The sequence below is a fragment of the Myxocyprinus asiaticus genome, chromosome 15 (genome assembly GCF_019703515.2).
Source record: "Myxocyprinus asiaticus isolate MX2 ecotype Aquarium Trade chromosome 15, UBuf_Myxa_2, whole genome shotgun sequence".
NCBI classification, from domain to species: Eukaryota; Metazoa; Chordata; class Actinopteri; order Cypriniformes; family Catostomidae; genus Myxocyprinus; species Myxocyprinus asiaticus.
This window is the reverse complement of record NC_059358.1, coordinates 38,659,209-38,683,582: the sequence shown is the minus strand read 5'-3', so window position 1 is coordinate 38,683,582 and position 24,374 is coordinate 38,659,209. Positions and strand designations below refer to the sequence as shown.

General features: G+C 36.5%; 1 protein-coding gene across 8 annotated transcripts; it reads left to right on the top strand.

Moving 5' to 3' along the window:
• The first annotated feature begins 1,477 nt into the window (after positions 1 to 1,477).
• Positions 1,478 to 22,337, top strand: LOC127452712 (NACHT, LRR and PYD domains-containing protein 4-like). 8 transcript variants are annotated; one of them, XM_051718329.1, is made up of 15 exons: positions 4,330 to 5,351; positions 5,465 to 5,563; positions 6,366 to 6,447; positions 6,837 to 6,950; positions 7,047 to 7,160; positions 7,257 to 7,370; positions 7,704 to 7,872; positions 7,993 to 8,212; positions 8,300 to 10,079; positions 11,114 to 11,287; positions 16,162 to 16,335; positions 17,316 to 17,489; positions 19,979 to 20,140; positions 20,332 to 20,378; positions 21,420 to 22,337. In XM_051718329.1, exons 3-15 carry the CDS (start codon positions 6,386 to 6,388, stop codon positions 21,926 to 21,928), a joined length of 3,813 nt encoding a protein of 1,270 aa, XP_051574289.1. In that variant the 5' UTR covers positions 4,330 to 5,351; positions 5,465 to 5,563; positions 6,366 to 6,385; the 3' UTR covers positions 21,929 to 22,337. The 8 variants fall into 8 exon arrangements, with proteins under 8 accessions (XP_051574288.1, XP_051574290.1, XP_051574287.1 ...); XM_051718328.1 differs by lacking the exons at positions 4,330 to 5,351; positions 5,465 to 5,563 and adding an exon at positions 1,478 to 1,522; XM_051718330.1 differs by lacking the exons at positions 4,330 to 5,351; positions 5,465 to 5,563 and adding an exon at positions 1,547 to 1,615.
• Positions 22,338 to 24,374: the final 2,037 nt, after the last annotated feature.

Genomic DNA, 24,374 nt, shown 5'->3' with positions numbered 1-24,374 from the left:
CTTCCTGCTCATTCAGATCAGTCTCAAGCATAAGATGTTCAATGGAGCTGATGCAAGTAACCCAAAGAAACTGTCAGAATCAGATAAAACATTGATTTTGAAAATGGGAGAATTGGCTTTCCAGCAACTGGAGAAAGGCAATTTGATATTCAAAGAAAAGGACCTGAAAAACTGTGGCATTGATGTTGATAAAGTCTCAGAGTACTCAGTGTGCACAGTGATTTTCAGAGAGGAGCTGGAATTGTACAAGGAAAAGGTCTACAGTTTTGTGTATCTGATCCTCCAGGAGTATCTTGCAGCAGTATATGCACACTTTGCATGTGCTAATAATGGTTTAAAAGTTCTTGACAAAGATAGACCTACAAATCGGTACACCAACCTTACAGATGTACATCAAAGTGCAGTGGAGAAAGCTTTAAGAAGTGAAAATGGCTATCTAGTCCTCTTTGTCCGCTTCCTTTTGGGTCTTTCCGTTGAGCCTAACAACACTCTCCTGCAAGACCTTCTCACCAAAGGCAGTTCATTTAAACCCTGTGTTGAAAAAAACATGACAGTTCTTTACATCCAAGATAAGATCAAACAGGAATTATCACCAGAGAGAATCTTCAATCTGTTCCACAGTTTAAATGAGCTGAAAGACAACTCTCATTAAAGAAATTCAGACTGCCATGAAATCAGGAACACTGTTAGGTAGTGAGCTGGAGCCAGAGCAATGGTCAGCACTGGCCTATGTCTTGCTCACATCGGGAGAGGAATTAGATGAGTTTGACATGAACAAGTTCCGTACATCAACAGCAAACCAGCTAAGACTGCTGCCAGTTCTCAGGATCTGCAGAAGAGCCAGGTCAGTTACACTTTGCTGATCATACATTTTAAGGAATGTTCAATACAAGCTCTTTTGAGAGCATTTGTGGCATTATGTTCATTACCACAGAAAATACTTTTGAATTGGCAAAATAACTTTTATCATATACCGTCTACAAATATGGAGATAGATTGTTTAAACAAAACCATTGAACACATTTTAAATATTTCATTCACAAACCTCACACACATTCAATGCTTTCTTCCTGTGCAGTGCTCATAGATATTTTTTGGAAGCGCATATTATATCAGCCTGGATCAAAACTGTCTCTGACTGTTTTGTGACGGTCTGTCCATGACCAAAGCAGGCAGAGATCCTGGGTGTGTAACTGGAAGTGGTCAAGAAATTGCTGCCCTAGCCTGATCCACACGAAAGAGTGAGAGAGTAACTTTAAATTAAAAGCTGCTTGTGCTGTTGGTAATTGGCCACTATAAATATCCAAAATAATTTACAGATTAAAGATTGACTGAGAAAACTTAAATTCGGTATGAGAGATGTTACATTAATAAATCTAGTAATCATAATACCCTAAACTGACAATAACCAATGACAAATTCCCCTTTTTCTGCAGATGCCTGTCAGCTTACAGTGGATCACAGCACAAAACATCCACACCTGAAACTGTCTGAGGGAAACCAGACAATTTCAGAAACTACGGTGAAGCAGAACTATCCTGATCATCCTTACAGATTTAAACTGTACCCCCAGTTTCTGTGTAGAGAGCCTCTAACTGATCGCTGTTACTTTGAGGTGGAGTATAACGAAGGAGTTGCAGTGGGAGTGTCCTATAAGAGCTCAGATAGATCAGAGAACATAATGGGAGTTAATAACAAATTCCCTATTCTTAGCTGTTTAAATGTCAAACTAAAATTTTGGCAAAATAATGAGATAGCTTGCAAGTTTCCGTCTTTTCTCAGTCCACCAGATTAGGTGTTTATGGAGACCGGGAAGCTGGTAGTCTGTCATATTACAGTATTTGCAATAACTCGCTCACTCACCTGCACACACACCACACCACATTCACCGGACAGTTATATGCAGGGTTTTTACTTCTCCCTTACTCCTCTGTGACTCTGTGTCAGCAAAACAAAAAATTAAATGTATGCACCTAATCAGATATCCCAGCTGAACCATTTACGGTAAATGAACACCTTGCTGACTGACTGATTTTATAGTTTAAAAAGGTTTACAGAATAATCTAAAGAGAGAGCAACAAACTACTAAATGAAGGCCTTGAATCTGGGCAGGGTTGGTCCAAAGAAAATTGTTTAAAAGTTTTAAACGTGTAAATGAAAAATGCTTTTGATTTCTTTTGTGTCCAGGTTTATTTTTTTATGGTTGTCACCAGTGCTATTATCTATGCAAATAATTCCCACATGACATCCACAGCTGTTTTTCAAATGACTCCCACCACATCAAAAGTTCTAGAAAGATCTGCACTTATTGCTTTAAATGCAGTAGGATCAGGGACTATTTTCTTACCCAAAGCTATATCCTAGCACATAAGTTACTACTGGTTTTACACTGTTCAGTATCACTGTAGATTTCAGCTTTATGGAACTGTACATGCCCTATACACACCCATACTGATGCATCCCTTTCACTCTCAATATTGGCACGTTTAAGCCACCTGTCCAACACGCCCAGTTTATAAATTATGTTTTGCGTTTTTACCATGAAAAGCCTATTTTGACTTTTCATGGCCAGTGTTAAAGTGGATGATATTACCATAAACTCTCTGGCTAAAATACTCCCTCCTACCTGTTACAACCATAGACTGATTCAGTTAAATGTAGTGGAAACTGGGATGGAGACGTTTAGCGTAGATTTTCATTAACCCTTGTGCGACCTTAGGAAAATTTTTGTCTTTTTCATTTGTGTTTTTTCAATCATTTTGGCTGTGTTAATGACAATGGCATACATTTTGCCAAAGGTGTGTATTTTTTGGGGAATTTTGGAATTTCAACCTCAGTTCCTATAATACATCTACAATACACTGTGTATGCAAAATAGTTACACTCATGACCTTAAGGACAATAATGTCACCATTGAAACCCATTAAAACTGCAATATTTGATCCCAGTGCCACTAAAGCATCAAATCATGAATTATATATTATGCTTTCATTCCGGAGCCCTGACTTAAAAATTAAAAATGTTAATATTTTCTACCAGATGGTGCCATTTTTCTCATGTTTAGCCTATGGAGCAATTACATGCTTTTTTTACTATTTTCTGTTTGCTGTATTATAGAGCACTGCAGGCCAATTAAAAAATGTATGCTTCTAAAATTGTGTGGGTGTGTTGTATGGTTGTCAGAGTGTGTTTTGATAAAATTTGTGTGTGTGTGTGTGTGTGTGTAAAAATCAACAGTGGTATTATATAAATAAACTGGCATTTAAAGGGTTAAAATCCTGAAAATTAATGAATATTTGGTAGTTATGATCAGGACTGATGTTGGGTAAAAAATCAGTGAAAGTCAGTGTCAGTTAAAGTTGAAAATAATATTAATATATAATATTTTTATGGCAGTTTTTTGACATGGGCATTTTTGTCCTCTAAGGTCCTGAGAGTGAGATTTTTTATTTTTAAATCTGTCACTGCACAAAAAATAATAATGCATCAAAAACAATGTTGTTGCTAATCAGTGACATATCCCAGACTGTGATAATCCCCCCCCAAAAAAATAAAAATAATAATAAATAAATAAAAAATAAATACTAAAAAAATAAATTAAATAAAATCCCCTTAGCATTTAGTATATGGAAAACAATTCATAAAAAAAAATAAATAAATAAATAAAAAATAAATAAATAAATAAAAAAAAACTGGCATTTAAAGGGTTGAAAATGAATGAATATTTGGTAGTTATGATCAGGACTGATGTTGGTTAAATAAATTAACTCATTGAAAGTGGAAAATAATATTAATATATAATATTATTATGGCAGTTTTTTGACGCGGACATTTTTGTCCTCTAAGGACCTCTGAGTAACTTTTTTAAATTGACGCACAAGGGTTAATGTTCCGATTTGTCCGCAATGGGGTTTTGAAACTGCTGTAATGACAACTGTTACAATTATATGTCATGACAGAGACCATTGGAAGATATCTGACTGTTAACCACAGAAATGAAAACAGCAAATCGTGCGTGTGTGTACCACGGTTCAGAATATTATAGTGTAGAACTTCTCTAGATGCAGTGTGCGCAACGTTATCTGACTGGCTAAAGAAAAGGCGCGTTAAATATTAAAAACTCCTCCCGTGTTTTTCCAATTTAATGCAGCGTCACAAGGGAAGGTGGTGAAAGCGAAAGTATAACCGTAATGTTTTTGAGCTGTTTGGTAAGTTATAATAAATTATAAGAAACTATTTGTCATTTTGATTAAGGACCATTATGTTTAAATAATCAATTAACGGATATTCTAATATTTCGCCGGTATTTGTTTACTACATAAACCGATTTTTTCGTTGTTCAGTAAATGATTAGTGTATAGGCCTGTTAACAGGAACCTGTAGACTTTATAAGCCTGTTTATTTAGGTGAAAAAACAATAATGTTCTTAAGTATTTATGTCAGATACAATTAGTTTTAAAATCGTCCCTCTTCTTTCATGTGATATTATTGGAGTGTTTTGTGATATGACACTGAGGACTGCCCGGGGCCAGTGTGAGAAAGATTCCTGTCACTTGCCCGATCGGGCCAGTGCTGCATTTATAACATTAGTGCAAGAAAACAATAAGCGGGAGAGCATAAAAATTACACGGCGCGAACGAAGTCTTCTAACCAAGGAGCGAGCGCGAGTATATTTTATCTCTCAAAGACTCGCATAGGCACAGTCACGTGCAGACACCGAGCGCACTCTCCTAGCACTGTCCTCGCTCTTTTCCAAGTGTCTTAGCAGCAGCTATTACCAATGTGTAGAAAATAGAAAAAAAAAGAAAAGAAAAAAACCACTTAAAGAATTTCGTAGCGGGATTTAACGTCTTGTTTAACATTTTAAGTATCCCCGCACATTCTGCGTTCACAGAGCGTGAAATCCCCACATTTTTCACTTTTACATGTTGGTGAAAAGCAGTAATCCACACATTGGAACACAAGAAATCATGAAATCAACAGTTCCCTATCTGTCACTCACTCGACGTTGGTGTAGATGTAGTGACACTAGGGGACCAACGTCTCGTTCCCTCCATCAGGGAACGGAGGTTACACCAGTAACCATGACGTTTCTTTCTGTAGGACTGAAAATCCATGTCTCTCCGTGCATATGTCTCATCATCATCTCTCTCCATGTGGTGTAGACTGTTTAACATGCATGTGCTCTCGTAAAGGAACAGAGCGCTAGTTTTATTCCCACTGTTAAAAAAACAAACACATTTTCTCTCATTAATTCGCCTTTAGAGATGAAGCGCCGAATGAGACGTAATAAACTTTGTTAAACCCCAGTTATACACATGCATGGAAATGAGCTGCTCAATATCCAAAATGTAAGTATACATTTAATTAGGTAATGTTTCAAAACGTAAACATTAATTCGACATGATAATGGCGTTTGATATGAAAAGAAGCAAAATCACTATGGCTATTATTCTGTTATCAGAGCTGTTCAGCTGCAGGGTGAAGATGAATATTCAAAACTGTCTACTTCATATCATCCTCATAAAACACCAGTTACATTTCTCATTTCTGGACCATACAGGTATTTTTTCTTGTTTGGGTTGTCTGATTTCATGTTATATACACATTGTTAATTCACAGATTAGGCCTAATATCTACCTACTGTATATTACACATCACAACCGATTTAGTAGCAAGTCTCTTCTCAGGGATTCATATGTTTATTACATTCAGCCAATAATCAAATCTTTAACTCAGTGATTAAATCTTTGATCCTTCTTGTGAATACACTACACATGGCCAAAAGTTGCATGACAGCATGACTAAACGGGTGACTGAAAACCCATCATCTCCTCCACAGAACCCTTGGCTTAAAAACACGTGTAAATGGCTGGACGGCTGATGTTAATATGATGTATTTATGAATTTATATCTGTAAAGTGCATATATGGGATTACATAAGGAATAAATCATATCTTGCAAATTATAAGTGATAAAATTTTGGGGGACATTGTATTCTTTTTCTCCCCAATTTGGAATGCCCAATTCCCAATGCGCTCTAAGTCCTCGTGGTGGCGTAGTGACTTGCCTCAATCCGGGTGGCAGAGGACGAATCTCAGTTGCCGCCGCGTCTGAGACCATCAATCCGCGCATCTTGTCACGTGGCTTGTTGAGCGCGTTACCGCGGAGACCTAGCGTGTGTGGAGGCCCACACTATTCTCCACAGCATCCACACACAACCAATTTAGGAGAATACAAAACTAAGCTTGCACAAAAGTGATAGATCCATAAGCATAAACAGCAATACATGTTTTGTTCTTTCAGATATATACCGCAGTGAATTGTGACTGCCTCTATTAAAATAAAACCTTTTATCTTTGCAGGAATCAGTTAGATAGTAATAATGAGTAAATCTGGAGAGTTGGATGATAAGAGCAGCCCAGAAGAAGACCTTCACTCAGAACTGTGAGGATAATGAAAAAGTCAGATTTAAGATCACCGTTGCTTTGATTTTTTTTCTTTTTCACTAAATGTTTAGATTATTGTTTTTTGTACATAAAAAGGATGATTATGTCATTAAAAGCTGTTAATCCTAAATGACCTTTGTTCATATGTATAAATATGGAATTTACAGTATTTGCTTTTATATTACACTTAAACAATCTATACCACTTCCGTGACCCTTAGCATAAAGATCCAGAGCAAAAACTTGGTAAACTGCATGGTAAAATATTAATAATAATAAAAACCCAAGAGATTATTCATTGTTTAGTAAGCTTTTTCTCAGGAATAGAGAAAAAATAAGCATAACTTTTTAAAATGACAAATATTATGCCCCTGTTTCTTCCTCTTAGAAACATACAGAACACATCAGACTCATCAACACCATCACATGTGTCTCTGAAGAGTGCAAGATCAATTCCTGAACCACTGAACTTCAGTGATGGAGCACAAAGAGACATTAAAAGGTTTGATGTAATGAAGCATTTTCGAGGAAGTTAGAAAGACTAGGAGAAAATGCTTGTTTACACATGACAAATATTCTCTGCCTGATTTTCTCTTAGAAAAATACAGGAGAGATCAGACTCATCAACACCATCACATGTGTCTCTGAAGAGTGACAGATCAATTCCTGAACCACTGAACTTCAGTGATGGAGCACAAAGAGACATTAAAAGGTTTGATGTAATGAAGCATTTTCGAGGAAGTTAGAAAGACTAGGAGAAAATGCTTGTTTACACATGACAAATATTCTCTGCCTGATTTTCTCTTAGAAAAATACAGGAGAGATCAGACTCATCAACACCATCACATGTGTCTCTGAAGAGTGACAGATCAATTCCTGAACCACTGAATTTCAGTGATGGAGCACAGAGAATTAGAAAAAGGTTTGGACAACATTTACAAAAAAAGTTACAGTGAAAATGCCACAAATTTGCAACTCGTTATTTTCACATACAAATGAGCTTTGCGCCGCAAATGTCTGCCAGAAGTTTGCAGCTCTTCACTGGTAGTGGTGAATCTGAAAGTTTGATGCAAAGCGCACTTGCATGTGAAAATGATCAGTGGTGAATTTGCAGCAAATTTGCAATGAACTCCCAATTTTTGCAAGGGATGTGCTGTAATGCAATAACCTTGATTTAAATAAAATGTGTAAATAATTTCATAATCCAAAGAATGTCAGTTTACAGTAATTGATTAAAAAGTAAATATCCATGCAGGAAGTTGTCAACACAAGAAACACCAGAGCAGGCAGAGTCTCTACCTGCTAAAAGAGTTTGTCAGCAGCACCACAGAGCTTTGGAGGTGTTCTGTAAGACTGATAACATATACATCTGTAATATCTGTGCAGAGCAAGAGCACCGTGGCCACAGCAAACACTACTGTGTGGTTAGTTTTTCATAGAAATGCCTATTCAGTTTTTAAATGATATTTTAATACATCATTCGAAACTGGCGGTGTGCACATTATGTATATATGTATATTTATTTATTTATTTTTCTATTGCAGAAACCTTATGTGTCAGACAGTCATTTCCTGCTCCTTCGTTTTATGGGGAAAATGGGGACAGAAGTCTTCAAAACCTTCAAAAGAGAACTGAATGAGGAATACTCGGATTGCTTGGGAAGTCAGCCAGAAGAGCTCAGTGTCTCCGAAGTTGTCAAAAAATTGATGGAGAGCTTTGATGAAGCAGCAGCATTAAGGATCACATTACACTTCCTGGAAAATGGTAAATGCTTCTAAAATTTGTGTATGCTTTTTAGAGTTTTATGCTTTTTATAGTCATTGTATCAATACATATCAAACTTTTCCATAGCTAATCCTCTTCAAAAAATCACTGAAGTCAATAAAGCAAACCTGATGCACAAATGTCAACGTATAAATGAAGGAAATTCATCTCAAGGTAAACAAAGTTTACTGAATGAGATCTACACAGAAATCTACATGACAGAAGGTGGAAGTGGAGAGATCAATAATGAACATGAGGTGTTAAGAAATGAAAGAATTATACAAAGTAGAACCACTCCAGAGACTAAATACGCATGTAATGACATCTTCAAGACACTGCCAGGACAAAGACAACAAGTCCGAACAGTCCTGACGATGGGCATAGTTGGCATTGGGAAGAATGTGTCAGTGCGGAAGTTCATTCTAGACTGGGCAGACGGAAAAGCAAACCAAGATATCAATGCCATCATTCATCTTCCATTTCGAGACCTCAACCAGAAAAGGGGGAACTGCAGTCTTCTGCAACTCATTCATCAATATGCTCCTGAATTGAAAGAGGCAAATCTTTCAAAATTGAAAGTGCTTTTTATTTTGGATGGTTTAGAAGTCTGTCAGTATCCTCTTGAGTTCCAGAAGAATGACATCTGCTCTGATACAAATGAGCAAACCTCTGTTGATGTGCTACTTACAAACCTCATCAAGGGCAATCTGCTTCCTTCTGCTCTCCTCTGGATAACTTCACGACCATCAACAGCCAGTCAGATTCCTGCTGAGTGTGTCCATCGGGTCACAGAGATTCGTGGGTTCAATGATCATCAGAAGGAAGAATACTTCAGGAGGAAAATTAGTGATCAGAAACTGGCAAGTGAAATTATTACTCACATCAAATCATGTCGGAGTCTCTACATCATGTGCCACATGCCAATCTTCTGTTGGATTTCAGCCAATGTGCTCGAAAATATGTTGAGTGATGGGAGCTCTGATGAAATACCCAAAACTCTGACTGAGATGTTCACTCACTTCTTGCTCATTCAGATCAGTCTCAAGCATAAGAAGTTCAATGGAGCTGATGCAAGTAACCCAAAGAAACTGTCAGAATCAGATAAAACATTGATTTTGAAAATGGGAGAATTGGCTTTCCAGCAACTAGAGAAAGGCAATTTGATATTCCAAGAAAAGGACCTGAAAAACTGTGACATTGATGTCAATAAAGTTTCAGAGTACTCAGTGTGCACTGTGATTTTCAGAGAGGAGCTGGGATTGTACAAGGAAAAGGTCTACAGTTTTGTGCATCTGATCCTCCAGGAGTATCTTGCAGCAGTATATGCTCACTTTGCATGTGTTAATGATGGGAAAAATGTACTTAACAAAGGTGAATCCATGAATGTTGATAAGATGCTGGATATTGCTCATTTACAGCAGATTGCTGTAGAAAAAGCTTTAAAGAGTGAAAATGGACACCTAGACCTCTTCCTCCGCTTCCTTTTGGGTCTTTCCATTGACCCTAACCACAGTCTCCTGCAAGATCTTCTCATCGCAGGCAGTTTAACTGAACCCTGCAGAGACAAAAACATGATAGATTTTATCAAAGAGAAGATCAAACAGGAATCATCACCAGAGAGAGTCTTCAATCTGTTCCACTGTTTAAATGAGCTAAAAGACAACTCTCTTGTTAAAGAAATTCAGACTGCCATGAAATCAGGAACACTGCTGGGTAGTGAGCTGGAGCCAGAGCAATGGTCAGCACTGGCCTATGTCTTGCTCACATCGGGAGAGGAATTAGATGAGTTTGACATGAACAAGTTCCGTACATCAACAGCAAACCAGCTAAGACTGCTGCCAGTTCTCAGGATCTGCAGAAGAGCCAGGTCAGTTAAAGTTTTCTGATCCCACATACTGTGCTCTACATTAATCACCCCCCCAAAAACACTGTTCACATACCAACCTGACTCTATTTACATTTTGAAAAACAACGTGTCTCCAGGTACAATTTGCTGTAGTTTCCTGGTGAAATGAACACTAGAGGTGCTACAAAATCTGTGTTTTATTAATTTTCACACAAATCACGACTGCAGCAGCTGATTATGATTTTATAAACAAATTTCGCACTATTACTCACACATTGCTATGTTATGATATTGATAACACTTTTACTAAAATGCATTATTTGAAAAACAATATATATTAATGCTTGTATCCTATACATTAACACACTTATTACAAGGTGATAATATTACACAGTAGCTCACCTGATAGAGTGTTGGACTTTGGACTCTGAGGCCGTGGTTCAAACCCAGCCAAGAATGCAAGAATGAGATGAAAGTGTCATAGAAGCGACACAAAATGACGTGGCTGCCTCATAAAATGTGCTTTTCATGTCGCTTTAGCATTTTAAAACACTATTGGTTAGGTTTAGGGGGATGGTTTAGGTTAGGGAGGTACATTTTAATCATTAAAACTTCCATCTCAAATTCACCTTAAAAGCTTGTCTGATTATGACACCATTTCACTCTCATTTGGCGCCCCCCGCTGGACATTTTACCCTGAAACTACAGCGAAATGTGTTATACAGCACATAATTGTGAATTGAATTTTTTTTGCCATGGTTACGTACATTTCATGAGATTAGGCTGTGTAGTGGATATGTCTGAAATTGCATTTTCTGTACATCCTCTTCAAAAACTTTATTTAAAAAGAATATACTGCTTGAAGTAAATTGTTACTATGTAAATTATTACTTTTTCAAATTTTTTTTTTTAGAATGTTCTTGTTCCTTTACCACATCTAAATGCACATGGTCACAAAGTGAATTATTTGTCTAAAAAACTTAAAATAACTTTTCTATCTCTGCAAATGTAGACCAGAAAAATGAATTACTAAAACAGTTTTCTTTTCCCTACAGATTGGATTGTTGTGATCTCTCATCAGAGTCCTGTCGAAGAGTGTCCTCAGCTTTCCAGTCGGTTAATTCACCCTTAAGAGAACTGGATCTGAGCAATAGTAAACTACAGAAGTCTGGAATGAACAACCTCTTGTCTGGACTAAATAGTCCACACTGTCAACTACAGAAACTGCGGTAAGTAGTAGTGCCCGACCAATATTATTGGCCGATATTAGCCTTTCACAGATATATCGGTATCGGTGTATATGCTTACCAATATGCGCAGATATAAAAACTTTTTTCAGAACATATAATGCAGAAAACAATGCTTTAGAATTGTTGTCATAACGTAGTTTGTCCAGCAGAGTGCGCTCCGACTCCATTGTTTACAGAGCTGAACTGACGGTGGCTCTGCAGACAGGACGGAGTTCAGCGGTGTCTTCTTGATAAGCTGCTAACTAGTTTGTGAAATATGTACTGGAAAGTTAATAAACAATGACCAAATCATTTTATATAACTAATATAACATTAACCCTGTCCCTGACAACCATGTCACTCATGGTGATCACATCTGTTTGTTACATTAGCCAGCTATAATTTGTCAGTGCAGTCAGTAATGTAGCAGATTGAAAGGTAAACATCAGAGCATCTTTTTTCAGCTCAGCAGACAACAGTGCGGTGGTGGATTGTGTCTGTTGAGTGTTGATTTCATGCTATGTTGTTACCTAGTTGGTGAGACACAATGCTGGAAAGTAAATAAAGTCCATCTTTTGTTCTTCGTTGCAACGAGCTTATAGCTAACTAGCTAACCACGTAGCTACTTTCATACCTTGTCAGCGTGTAAACATGTATTCACCAAACTGTTTTGTTCAAGATTCACAGTTTGTTACCCCCTTCAACCGAACAATTCCAGTCGTTACATTTATAAAATTTAATATTTAAAATTCTGGTTTTCCAGACATTAAAATAGGATACGTAATAAAAGTAGATTTGATAAATAGTATCTTTGCCCTGTGGAAATAATAATATATAGGAACTGAATCTAAAATAAATAAGGGGTGATAAATAAATACTAATACAACAGGCTGTAAAAATAGACATTTATTCATTTTAATATACTGTATATATTTTGAATGTGTTGAAACTTGACACCGGGCGACGCATCCTAAAAACAGCATGGTTAGATTGGTTTCATACTGAAGAGTCGCTTAAATGTAAAAAAATTTCGCTCTCCCGTAAATGTAAACGAGTGTAAATGCCAACACCATCATAAATGTCGGAAGGACTGAAGCCTGTCAACCAAAACATGAGCTTATTGATGTCATTAAGGGAGTCTGCTGATTTAGTCCATCAGTTGCTCCTGGTTGGAGGCTTTCGTAAATATTTAGTTTATACATAGGGTTACGTCCTACATAAATATAATGGTGCAACGCTCAAATATTTAGTAGTGCATAAATTTTGACTTAGTGCCCATTTATGCCACAACGAGGCTAAGTTGTAACTTACGTATAGCTGGTGCAACCGGCCCCTGATGTTTATTTAGCTATTTATTTTATTTTTATTTATTCTTTATTTAAATGGCCAGCATTTTACTGATACGAAACAGTACTACTGATGTTAATTAAGCTATTTATTTTATTTGAATTTATTCTTTATTTTAATGGTCAGCCACTGACTGATACTAAACATACAGTACTGATTTTTATTTTTATTTTATTTATTCTTTATTTAAATGGTCAGCAATTGACTTATACTAAACATACAGTACTGATGTTTATTAAGCTATTTATTGTATTTTTATTTATTCTTTATTTTCTCAGTGTTCATTTCAAGAATTTGTTGACAATGTATAATAATAATGTCAAATATTCTTTGATAAAAATATTTGTTTAAGAAAGCAGCCTTCTGAGTACCTTTGCATAGTCACATCGGTGCAAAATCGGTGCACAATCCACATAGAAAATCTCAAAAATTAGCTATATCGGCCACCATATCGGTAATCGGTGAATTTTCCCCTCTAAAATCGGTATCGGTCTCAAAAATCCCATATAGGTTGGGCTCTAGTAAGTAGTCACTATGGGTGCTTCCCATTTCTTAAACTGTGCATCCTCGTTCCTCCATCCTCAAACCCATGACCTGGAAACTGATCAAATTCCGCCATCATGAAGGACGTTTCAATTCTCTAAATGCACCGTGATAACCAAGGACAGAGGAAGCACATGAGCATCCTATGCAGAAGAAACTTACACACACACAAATTCTCCTCCCCCTTTTCATCTGGCACAGTTCAACAGTGCATCTTGAATTATTAAGATTTATTATTAATATGTTAACAAATCAAGTTTCTCATTTCCTTTCCTTTCATCCTTTCCTCGTTTCCTAAGAGGGTGGAGCTAGGACACAAGGAAAGAAAATGAGGGTGCACAATTTTAGAAATGAGTGTTGTCTCACAGGGTGCTTGGTAACACTTAACAATAAGTTTGTGTTATTTAACATAAATTAACTGCATTAGTTAATGTTAATTTCAACCTAAACTTATTAAGTTTTATAAATAAAAAGTTGTATATATTAATATTAGTTAAAGCATCATGAACAGTTTGTATAATTATTTTTTTTATTTTTATAAACTAACATTAACTAAGATTAATAAATGCTGTAAAACATATTGTTCATTGTTAGTTGATGATACCTAATGCATTAACTAATGTTATACCATGGGTCTGTTGAATGCTTGATTCTGATTGGTTGATGGATGTTCTAAGGTGTGCAATTATTTTTCAAGTAAACGCATGGCTTTGATGTAGTTCCAGGTCTTGACCGCATAACAGTTCCATATCACTTCGCCAAATCATTTCAGTTATTTCAAAGAGCCGTACAGGCTACCACAACAAAATAAATTAAAACAAAGACATTGGTTTAGTACATCGGATAAGAATGACAAACAATGTCTATAATATCCTAAATTTATTTCAGTTACGATTTTAAAGCGTCCTTGGGCTCCTTCTCTCTCTCTCTCTCTCTCTCTCTCTCTCTCTCTCTCTCTCTCTCTCTCTCTCTTTCGCTCTCGTCTTACACACACACACACACACACACACACACACACACACATGCCGTACATGCTACCACAGCAAAATAACTACATAAACAAAGACATTGGATGAAGTAAACTGGTTAAGAATGTCAAACAATGTCTATAATATCCTTCATTTATTTCAATTTCGTCTCCCCTGCACTTACACACGCTCACACACACACATACATACACACACACACACACACACACACACACACACACGCACATTGAGACTCATGTTGCGACCAACAAACAGAGCCACACCCACACGATTTGATGCATACAACATTTCTTTTATCCGAAATAACTTTTAATATGTGAAACTTCTTATATTTCAATGTATTTCGCCCTAATCAGCTTCACATAGCTATAATGGAAAGCACCGTGCTACCCCTCCCCCTCTCATTCACTCGCACGCACACACACACACACACACACACACACACACTACCTTGTTACTCCAATGCCGAAAAGCAGCGTATCCTCCATTGCTAGTTCTGAAGTGACATTTTCGAACTATTAATAAAGGCTTGAGCTGTATCAGAGCTAGATACACTTGATCAATACAACAGTTTCTATATTATCTGAAATGTCTGTGTGAAACCACCTCCCCCTCTCTTAAGCTCTCTCACACACACGGGGACACACATACATATACGCATTACGCACACACTCACTCGAGAGCGAGTAATAGAGCTGGCATGTCAGTCACTGGCATTTTAGTAGGGTTGAAAACAGCTGTTAAGGTTTACATTGGAAATATGGTGACACTCGCTGCTGCTGAGAAGTGCTTAAACTTAAATCTTGGCGAATTTGAAGCGATGTTACTTCTGACGAGAGCTGCAACAAATAAAGGTAATCCCACTGGTGATCTCTCTCAGTTTCTGAGCTTCTCTCTTTTGATCCCTCAAAAACAAAATCACACACAAGCTCTTACACACACGCACTAACTAGTTACTTCAGTAAGTGCTCCAGTAAAGCAGCGCAAAGCCTCGCAATTCTCCTTTACTAGTTCTAAAGTAGTTTTAGAACTAGCAATGAAGGCTTGAGCTGTATCAGAGCAAGACGCTGAATCCGTGGTGGCAGAAAGTAGTTCCACTCACAAGAACGTTTTTGGGACAAAAACCAGAAAATGTCTTGAGATAAAACCCTGAACGATGTATTAAGGTGTGGTAACCATGGTATAAGTGGAATAATTGACTCCAGCCCGTTGAATTATTGAAAAATAATGCACACCCGAGGTGCAGCGGTCACTCCGCTACACGTTGTGACCGCATTACCACCTCGGGTGTGCAATATTTTTCAGTAATTCAACGGTCCATCATCAATTATTCCATGTACATTATTTTTAAATAATTCAACGGTCCGTCATCAATTATTCCTTACTTATCAAATGGAACCTTACTGTAAATTGTTACAGAATATTTAAACTGATTGCATACAATAATTTGTTTAGGTAAAATACTTTGAATTGGCTGCTTTAAAACACTACTCTGCTATGTTTCAATAGCCTAATCATGGTTGCACTCTAGATTAAAAAGAAAATTAAGCAACAGCTACAGACCGGATGGCTACGGCGACCAGAAGTAAACTGATCACCAGCTATATCCAAGAGCTGCAAAAACTACTAAACAATAATATAGAGGATGGCATAATAGAGCAAATATTCATTCAAGTATCTTTTTCTCTCACTCTTTTAATTTAAATCACAGGACCCTTTGAATGACAAAAAAGTGACTTGTATTCCAGAAAAAAATGCTAATAAACAAAACAAAAATGCACAGTTTTGATGTAATTAAATGTATGATATAATGTTAAAAACAAATGCACCTGAATTTGAAAATGTCTTTCCTTGGTAAATTTTGCAAATATGTTGTTGAACTATTACCAGCCTGTTAACACAAACTAGAATAAAAATGGAAAAGTGTTGAAAAGATGGTTAATGTTTGTTGGTTAGTTGTAATAGTCTTTTTTTCTTTTTCTTTCTTTGTCTTAGGCTGGTTGGTTGTAGTATCTCATCAGCATCCTGTGTTTTTTTGGCCTCAGCTCTTAAGTCAACAAACTCACCACTGAAAGAACTGAATCTAAGCTATAATAACATAAGTGATAATGGAGTGAAGAGTCTCTGCTCTGGACTAAATAGTCCAAACTGCAAACTTCAGACACTCAAGTAAGTATTGCAGTAGCATGCTGTCCATAAACTAGGTACCCTTCTCTAGAACAACCTTCCACCCAACCCAACTTTATATTCGCTTCAGCACCAAGAAGCATGGGGATCGTGAGAACATTAATGTCCCTTAAAAGCGAGAATTAAGCCTGTGCTCAGCCTTGGAAAGTAGTCAGTTAGTTTGAAGACAATTGTGCATATAAATAAAAGAATATGTGTAATTTGTATTCTTCCCCATAAAATCCTCTGTGGAGTATAAGAATACTAACTCTTTAGCTGGGGGATGTGCCTATGTTCACCCAATGTTATCTCATTATTATTCACAGGTAGTATTTGCATGTACATTTTTGTCTGTTTGGATGGGTGCGGAAACATACAAAATGGATGGATTGGCAGCATTTAATTTTTTATTTTATTTTTTATGTTTGTACAACTTTAGAAACTTTTTAAATACTTATACTTAATACTTAAATATTTATAAATACTTGATATCATAAATATATTTGTATAGTTACATTGGTAACACTTTACAGTAAGGTTCCATTTGTTAACATTAGTTAACAAACTAACAATGAACACTACTTTTACAGCATTTATTAATCTTGGTTAATGTTAATTTCAGCATGTACTAATACATTTTTAAAATCAAAAGTTGTATTTGTTAACATTAGTTAATGCATTATGAACTAACATGAGCTAACAATGAACATTTGTATTTTTATTAACTAACATTAACAAAGATTAATAAATGCTGTAAAGAAAAAAATATTGTTAATTGTTTGTTCACGATACCTTATGCATTAGCCAATGTTAACGAATGGAACCTTATTGTAAAGTGTTACTGTTACATTTTTAATATTTTATCGATATTTTAGATCCCCTAACCCCAACCTAAACCTATCCATTTCTCAACAGTATACAACAAATTTAACAAGATTGTGGAATAAAGGCTGATTGGTGTGTTGTCTGATCTTTTACTACAGGTTAAAATGGTGTGGTCTCACGAAGGGTTGCTGTGTAAATCTAGAGTCAGTTCTTAAATCGTCTTACTCACAATTGATGGAGTTAGAGCTGAAAAACAATGACCTGCAAGATTCGGGTGTGGAAAAGCTCTCAGCTGGATTGAAGGATCCACAGTGTAAAATAGAGAAACTGGGGTAAGCTTAACTATTATAACAAAAGAGATCATCATCATTACAATTAAAATACAGTTGAAATCACAATATGACCGTGTGCGATAATTAAATGGTTAGTTCCCCCAAAAATGAAAATTCTCTCATCATTTACTCACACTTATGCCATCCCAGATGTATGATTTTCTTTCTTTAGCAGAACACAAATTAAGATTTTTAGAAGAATATCTCAGCTCTGTAGGTCCATAAAATGCAAGTGGATGGTGATCAGCACTTTAAAGCTCCAAAAAGCACAGTATAAGTAATCCATTTGACTCTAAAATTAAATTAAATTAATGTCTTTTAAAGCGATACAATCAATTTGGGTGAGAAACAGATCAGTAGTCAAGTCCTTTTCACTGTAGTTGTTGTGCTTGTATTGGCAAAGCCAATAGCATAGGTGTTGCTTTCATTTAAACATGCCGGTGTGCATACGTCACGCGAGAGGCAGCGTTAACTGATTCCCCTCATGGAGGGGACAACAATTACAGTGAAAAGGACTTAAATATTGATCTGTTTCTCACCCAAAGTGATCATATTGCTTTAAAGAAATTAATTTAACCGCTGGAGTCAAATGGATTACTTTTACTATGATTGTTTGTGCTTTTTGGAGCTTAAAAGTGCTGATCACCATCCACGTGCATTGTATGGACCTACAGAGCTGAGATATTCTTCTAAAAATCTTCAGTTGTGTTCTGCTGAAGAAAGTCATACACATCTGGGGTGGTATGAAGGTGAGTAAATGATGAGAGAATTTTCAGTTTTGGGTGTGAGTAACAGCGGGGGGCGATGTTCTCTCATGCATTCAGACACAAGCTCTACTCCCTCTGCTTTTGCGCAGATGGCACTCCTTTCCTGTTAAATTGCAAAGCAAAATGCAAACAGATGTGTCTCAGTTAATGATCTACATCCATTGATGTATAGATGCAATCTTTATTCAGGGCTCAACATTAACACTTGTCCTGAACAAGTGGAATTTTGAACGGGCAAGTTAAAGAGAATTTTACTTGCCCGACCGGACAAGTAGCCTGATTAAAATCTCAATTACGAATGTTAGCTCAATAGTGTGGGATTGCAGGGATTGAGCACAATTTTAATTATTCCCACATACTTCACTTTCAAATGCGGGGAACTCCCTCTATAGCGTCGCCCTCTCGCCTTCACTCGTCGTGCAACATTCAGCACCTTGTGAGCACGCGCAGTGGGGAAGTGCATACTAAAATTTAGATTTTACATATGCAGTATAAACCTGTTAATTGGTGTTGTACCACGTCTCTATAAGCGAGTGATAAAACTATTGCTCCAGTTTATACTGTAATCAACAAAGCTGTTTTCGTCGCAAGCATGCAACATTGGGGAGATCTAATTTTGTCTTGTCACTTCATGGTGCTCCCTCATAATACAGCAAGAAAGGCAGAAATTGCAAAAATGCTTTGTGTTATAATATCATCTGTAGAGTGAAGAGAAACGCTTAAGACAAACTCCATCCATCTAATGTATGTATCCGAGGCATTTTCTCTGCCATGTGAATCAGTCAATTTCAGTATATAACAATATACACTACCGGTCAAAAGTTTTGAAACACTTACTCATTCTTTATTATAATTTTTTTTTTTTCACATTTTAGAATAATAGTAAAGTCATCAAAACTATGGAATAATAGAAATGGAAATATGGGAATTATGTTGTGACTAAACAAAATCCAAAATAATTCAAAACTATGTTATATTTTAGCATCTTCAAAGTAGTCACCCTTTGCCTAGAATTTGCAGACATGTACTCTTGACATTTTCTCAACCAACTTCTTGAGGTATCACCCTGGGATGCTTTTTAAACAATATTGATGGAGTTCCCATCTGTGTTGGGCACTTGATGGCTGCTTTTCTTGATTATTTGGTTCAAGTCATCATTCAAAAAATGTTTTACTTCCGGTCGCCGTAGCCATCCGGTCTGCAGCTGTTGCTTAATTTTCTTTTTAATCTAGAGTGCAACCATGATTAGGCTATTGAAACATAGCAGAGTAGTGTTTTAAAGCAGCCGATTCAAAGTATTTTACCTAAACAAAGTATTGTATGCAATCAGTTTAAAATTTTTAATTAAATGTTAGTTTTATAATGAAATAAATTAATATGGTGGCACAATTTCCTTGTTCTCAATTCATTCAAAATAATTGGAAAACTTCCATCACCTTTACAATTTCTGGCCAGCTCACATACACAGTATGTCTATATAGACTATGTTATGGGAAACAAATCTGTTTAGTGTTTGTCAGTAATTTAACTTTCTTTCTGAAACTTCAGCACCTTAAATTTATGGCAGAAATTTGGTGTTTGTGTTTATTCTTGTAAATGTAGATGATTTGCACATTAATGCTTTGCTTTCATTGCAACAGGATGTAATTTGCACTTGTGTTAGTTAATGTTGATTGCTGGTGTCACTGCAGTGCTCACTTTGTCTTTTGGACATTTTCACAGACTGTCGGGGTGTATGATCACAGAGGTGGGCTGTAGTTCGCTGGCTTCAGCTCTTATCTCAAACACTACTCTGAAGGAGCTGGATCTGAGCTACAACCACCCTGGAGAGTCTGGGATGAAACTGCTCTCTGCTAAAAAAGAAGATCCAAACTGTAAACTGGAGTATGTGCTCTTTGTGAAATCAAAATAAATGTTTTGTGGCTTTTAGTTCATTAGTTCACAGAAGGAACAATGCCTTCACAGAACAGATCAATATATGACTCTAACAACAGACTGAAAAAAATATGTTTTCTAACTGCTGTTTTAACAATTACATGTTGCATTTCTAAATCTGAGTGTTTTATTTCCCCCAGTTTCAGCAATGGAGGAGCGTGTCGGATGAAACCAGGACTGATGAAATGTAGGTTATTTATTTGCACAATATACGGGTACAGTTCACTTGAGGTAGTTCACCCCATTAAATCATCCTTATGTTGTTCTTAACCCAAATAACTTTCTTCTGTGGAGCATAAAAAGGAGATGTTAGGCAGAATGTCAGCCTCCATTCACTTTCATTATATGGAAAAACAATTCAATGAAAGTGAATGGTGACTGAGACATGCAATGTCTCTTTTTGTGTTGCATGGAAGAAAAACTACCAACAAAACTGCACTAGGGTAAGTAAATGATGACAGAATTTTCATTTTTGGGTGAACTATACCTTTCACTGAAAAAACAACATGTTTACCTTCATGAAGGATAATGATTCATAAAGAAAGCTGAAACTCTCTATTGGGGAATCTTAAATTAAATGGATATTTCACCAAAAAATGAAAATTCTCTCATCATTTACTCATCCTCATGCCATCCCAGATGTGTATAACTTTCTTTTTTCAGCAGAACACAAACAAAGATTGTTAGAAGAATGTCTCAGCTCTGTAGGTCCATACAATGCAAGTGAATGGTGAGCAGACATTTGTAGCTCCAGAAATAGGTGTGGGTGAGAAACAGAATAAAATTTAAGTCTTTTATTTTTTCCCTAAATCTCCACTTTCAATTTTTCATGGTGCCTGTTTAGTTTCACTTTCACATCTGAAAGTGAAAGTGGAGATTTAGAGTAAATAAGGACTTAAATATCGTTCTGTTTCTCACCCACACCAATTATATTGCTTCTGAAGAAATTAATTTAGACAATGAAATCTTATGGATTACTTTTATGTTTCCATTATGTAATTTTTCGAGCTGCAAAGGTCTGGTCACCATTCTTTTGTATTGTATGGACCTACAGAGCTGAGATAAATTTTATAAAAATCTTCATTTGTGTTTTGCAGACGTAAGTCATACACATCTGGGATGGCATGAGGGTGAGGAAATCATAAGAGAATTTTCATTGTTGGGTGAACTATCCCTTTAAAAATCTAGTAATCAGTGGTCTAAATGACAACAAACTCAATTTTTGCAGATTTCCGTCAGCTTACAGTGGATCCAAACACATTACATCCACGGCTGATACTATCTGAGGACAACCAGACAATATCAGAAACTACAGTGAAGCAGAACTATCCTGATCATCCCGACAGATTCACGCTGTATCCCCAGACTCTGTGTAAAGAGGCTCTATCTGTGCGCAGTTACATTGAGCTGGAGTATAAGGGAGGAGTTGCAGTGGGAGTGTCCTATAAGAGCTCAGATAGATCAGAGTACTTAATGGGTGTTAATAACAAGTTCCCTAGTCTCCTTTGTCTGAACGGTGACCTGAAACTGTGGCAGAATAATGAGATAGTTTATACGTTCCCTGTGTCTACTCAGTCCATGAGAGTTGGAGTTTATGTAGACCAGAAATGTGGCAGTCTGTCATATTACAGCAATTGTAAAGGCACACTCATACACCTGTACACGTTCCACAGAATCTTCACAGATGACTTGTATGTAGGTTTCCTACTTCACACTGACTCCTCAGTGACTGTGTAAGTTAACATAAACCCTCTGAGTACTGAGATACTGTGATCGGTTTTGATTATTTTTTCATGTGGACAAGATCACTTTTATTGTATAGATATTTGTATTTAGAGAGTATGAACAAGGTTTTTTTTCAAGGGGGCAGGTTTAAGTGGTTTACGAGGACTTTATTTTCGGTTACAAATTGGTAATTACAAGGGTATTATGCTATAAATGTGGTTTATGAGGACATTTCTAGTGTCCCCATAATTCATATAGCTTAAAAATCATACTAAACTATGTTTTGTTTTTTTTTTGAAAATGTAAAAATGCAGAAAGTTTTTTGTGAGGGTTAGGTTTAGGGGATAGAATCTATAGTGTGTGTGTGTGTGTGTGTGTGTGTTTGTGTGTGCACGCTATTAAATAAACAAGCTTGACAATATATTTCAGCCTCTTTCATTCTATCTTTAAGTTGAAGCCCTCATTAAGCAGTCTGAGGCCACAGTAAAAGATTCCCTCTTTGTCTCTTCCAGCTAAACATACAGTAAACAAATCAACTGGAGCAGGCCGCCTTTATACATAAGATTGAAAATACAGTCTAATTTCAGAACACTTATCTGTCTAGTCTTAAATTAAAATGATCTCATCATTTACTCTCTTCTAAAGTGATCTAATCGATTTTAGGTGAGAACAGACAAAAATGCAACTCCTTTTTTCATTGTACATCTTGCACATTGCAGTCTCTATGATCATTATTTCAAGCTCGATTACACTTCCTAGTGATTGACGCATGCACAGACTGCTAAATGGTGCAAGGAAGCGTAAACGAGCCTGAGGGAAATGCAGTCTGTCTTTGACTCATGATTGCTGAGTAGACTGCTGTCAAGATCTATAGTGAAAAAGGTGTTACATTTGGGTCTGTTGTCACTCAAAATTGATTGGGTAACTTCAGAAGACATGAATAAATCCACTGGATTACTTTTATGCTGCCTTTATGTGCTTTTCAGAGCTTCAAAGTTCTGGCCACCATTCACTTGCATTTTGAGGGCCAACAAAGCTGAAATATGCTTCTAAAAAACTTAATTTGTGATCTGAAGAAGAAAGTCATACACATCTGTGAAACCATGAGGGTGGGTTTCATTTTTTGGACTATCCCTTTAATAACAATGTATTGTTTAAATTTTGTTGCCAATGATGAATGCTTATCTGAAGAGGTTACCAAAGAGCATCTCAAACTTCTTCAGGGTTGACCCTATACTTTTTGGTTACAAAAGCACCCATCAGCCTTCTTGAGATGTGAGATTTACGGTGACCTAGCGGTTTTCTGAGGACTTTTCTCCCCCAAGTCTTCCAACATTCCCATACCATGGGCTTCATAAATATATATTACATTATCTCTAGATTCCAAAGGGTCTGTTCCTCTGTCTTCATTTCCACCAGTTCGTCCCCCAAAATAAACATAAGAGTGGCCATCTGTGACAAAGGGCAATTTTATTTCATTTTGAATTGCATTTTATTTTATTTCTCCTGCTTCAGGATGTTCTCACCCCCAGATCCTGAGGGAAATGCAGTCTGACTTTGACTCACATCAACAGGCTCCAGACTGCTACATGTAAATCATAGCCTATGTTCCAGGAGAGGTTTTTATTTGTTACAGAGCAATGGGCTTCGTGTAAAGAAAATTATTAGGAGGATAGAACATTTTCACAATCACCTTTAAAGGGAGCTGTGAGCTTAAGTATACACATTTTTGTATTATTTGTGATTTGATTCTTGAAAAAAAAAAAAATAGCAGAAAAGATGAGAGGTTTATAGACATACTTTAGCAATTACACAAATATTCTAAACTTTAGCATGCAACTAATGGCTTAAAATAAAATGGTATAATACAAATAAATAAATAAATAGTTTACATTTAGAAATTGAGAATGTTTTGGGAATGTTTTTTAGTTCATTTATTTATTTTTGCTTTCTGTCATAATTGAGTCTCTAAAAATAAATAACAAATACAATAATGTATTTTGTGAGTACACAGATAAATATACGCTCGCTAACAGCTGCTTGAATCAGAAGAGTATGGCGTAGGCTGCTTATAGGTGATGACTCACCTCCACACTGTTAGGGTCATTCCATCAATGAGTTGCCCAGCATGCCTATCCTGATAGCATTGTGTACCATATAAATAGGGTTTTGTTTGTGACTCTACTGCCCTTTCCTTGCCTCCATTTAGAGTGGGGGATCAGGGAACATCAGCACAAATGGACAGCTCGAAGAATAGGGCAATTCCTCTTGGGATGATAATGTCAAAAAAGGGGAGGGTAAAGGAATGACAGATAAACCAAAACATTCTGGATGGCCGCTCTATTGACAATGAAATGTCCATTGAACCAGAAGTTCTTTCTAAACATTTTCTCCCTGTTGAAAATAAACTGGGTAAGAATGTCCTGTACAACCTGATTACTAAATGCCATTAAGGTAC

What these genes read in the sequence shown, in the direction of transcription:
- LOC127452712 (XM_051718328.1), top strand. Translation starts at nt 6,386, where the DNA reads ATGAGTAAATCTGGAGAGTTGGATGATAAGAGCAGCCCAGAAGAAGAC. An exon ending in GAAGACCTTCACTCAGAACT is followed by an intron (nt 6,448 to 6,836) that starts GTGAGGATAATG and finishes TCTTCCTCTTAG; the next exon opens with AAACATACAGAACACATCAG. An exon ending in GCACAAAGAGACATTAAAAG is followed by an intron (nt 7,161 to 7,256) that starts GTTTGATGTAAT and finishes ATTTTCTCTTAG; the next exon opens with AAAAATACAGGAGAGATCAG.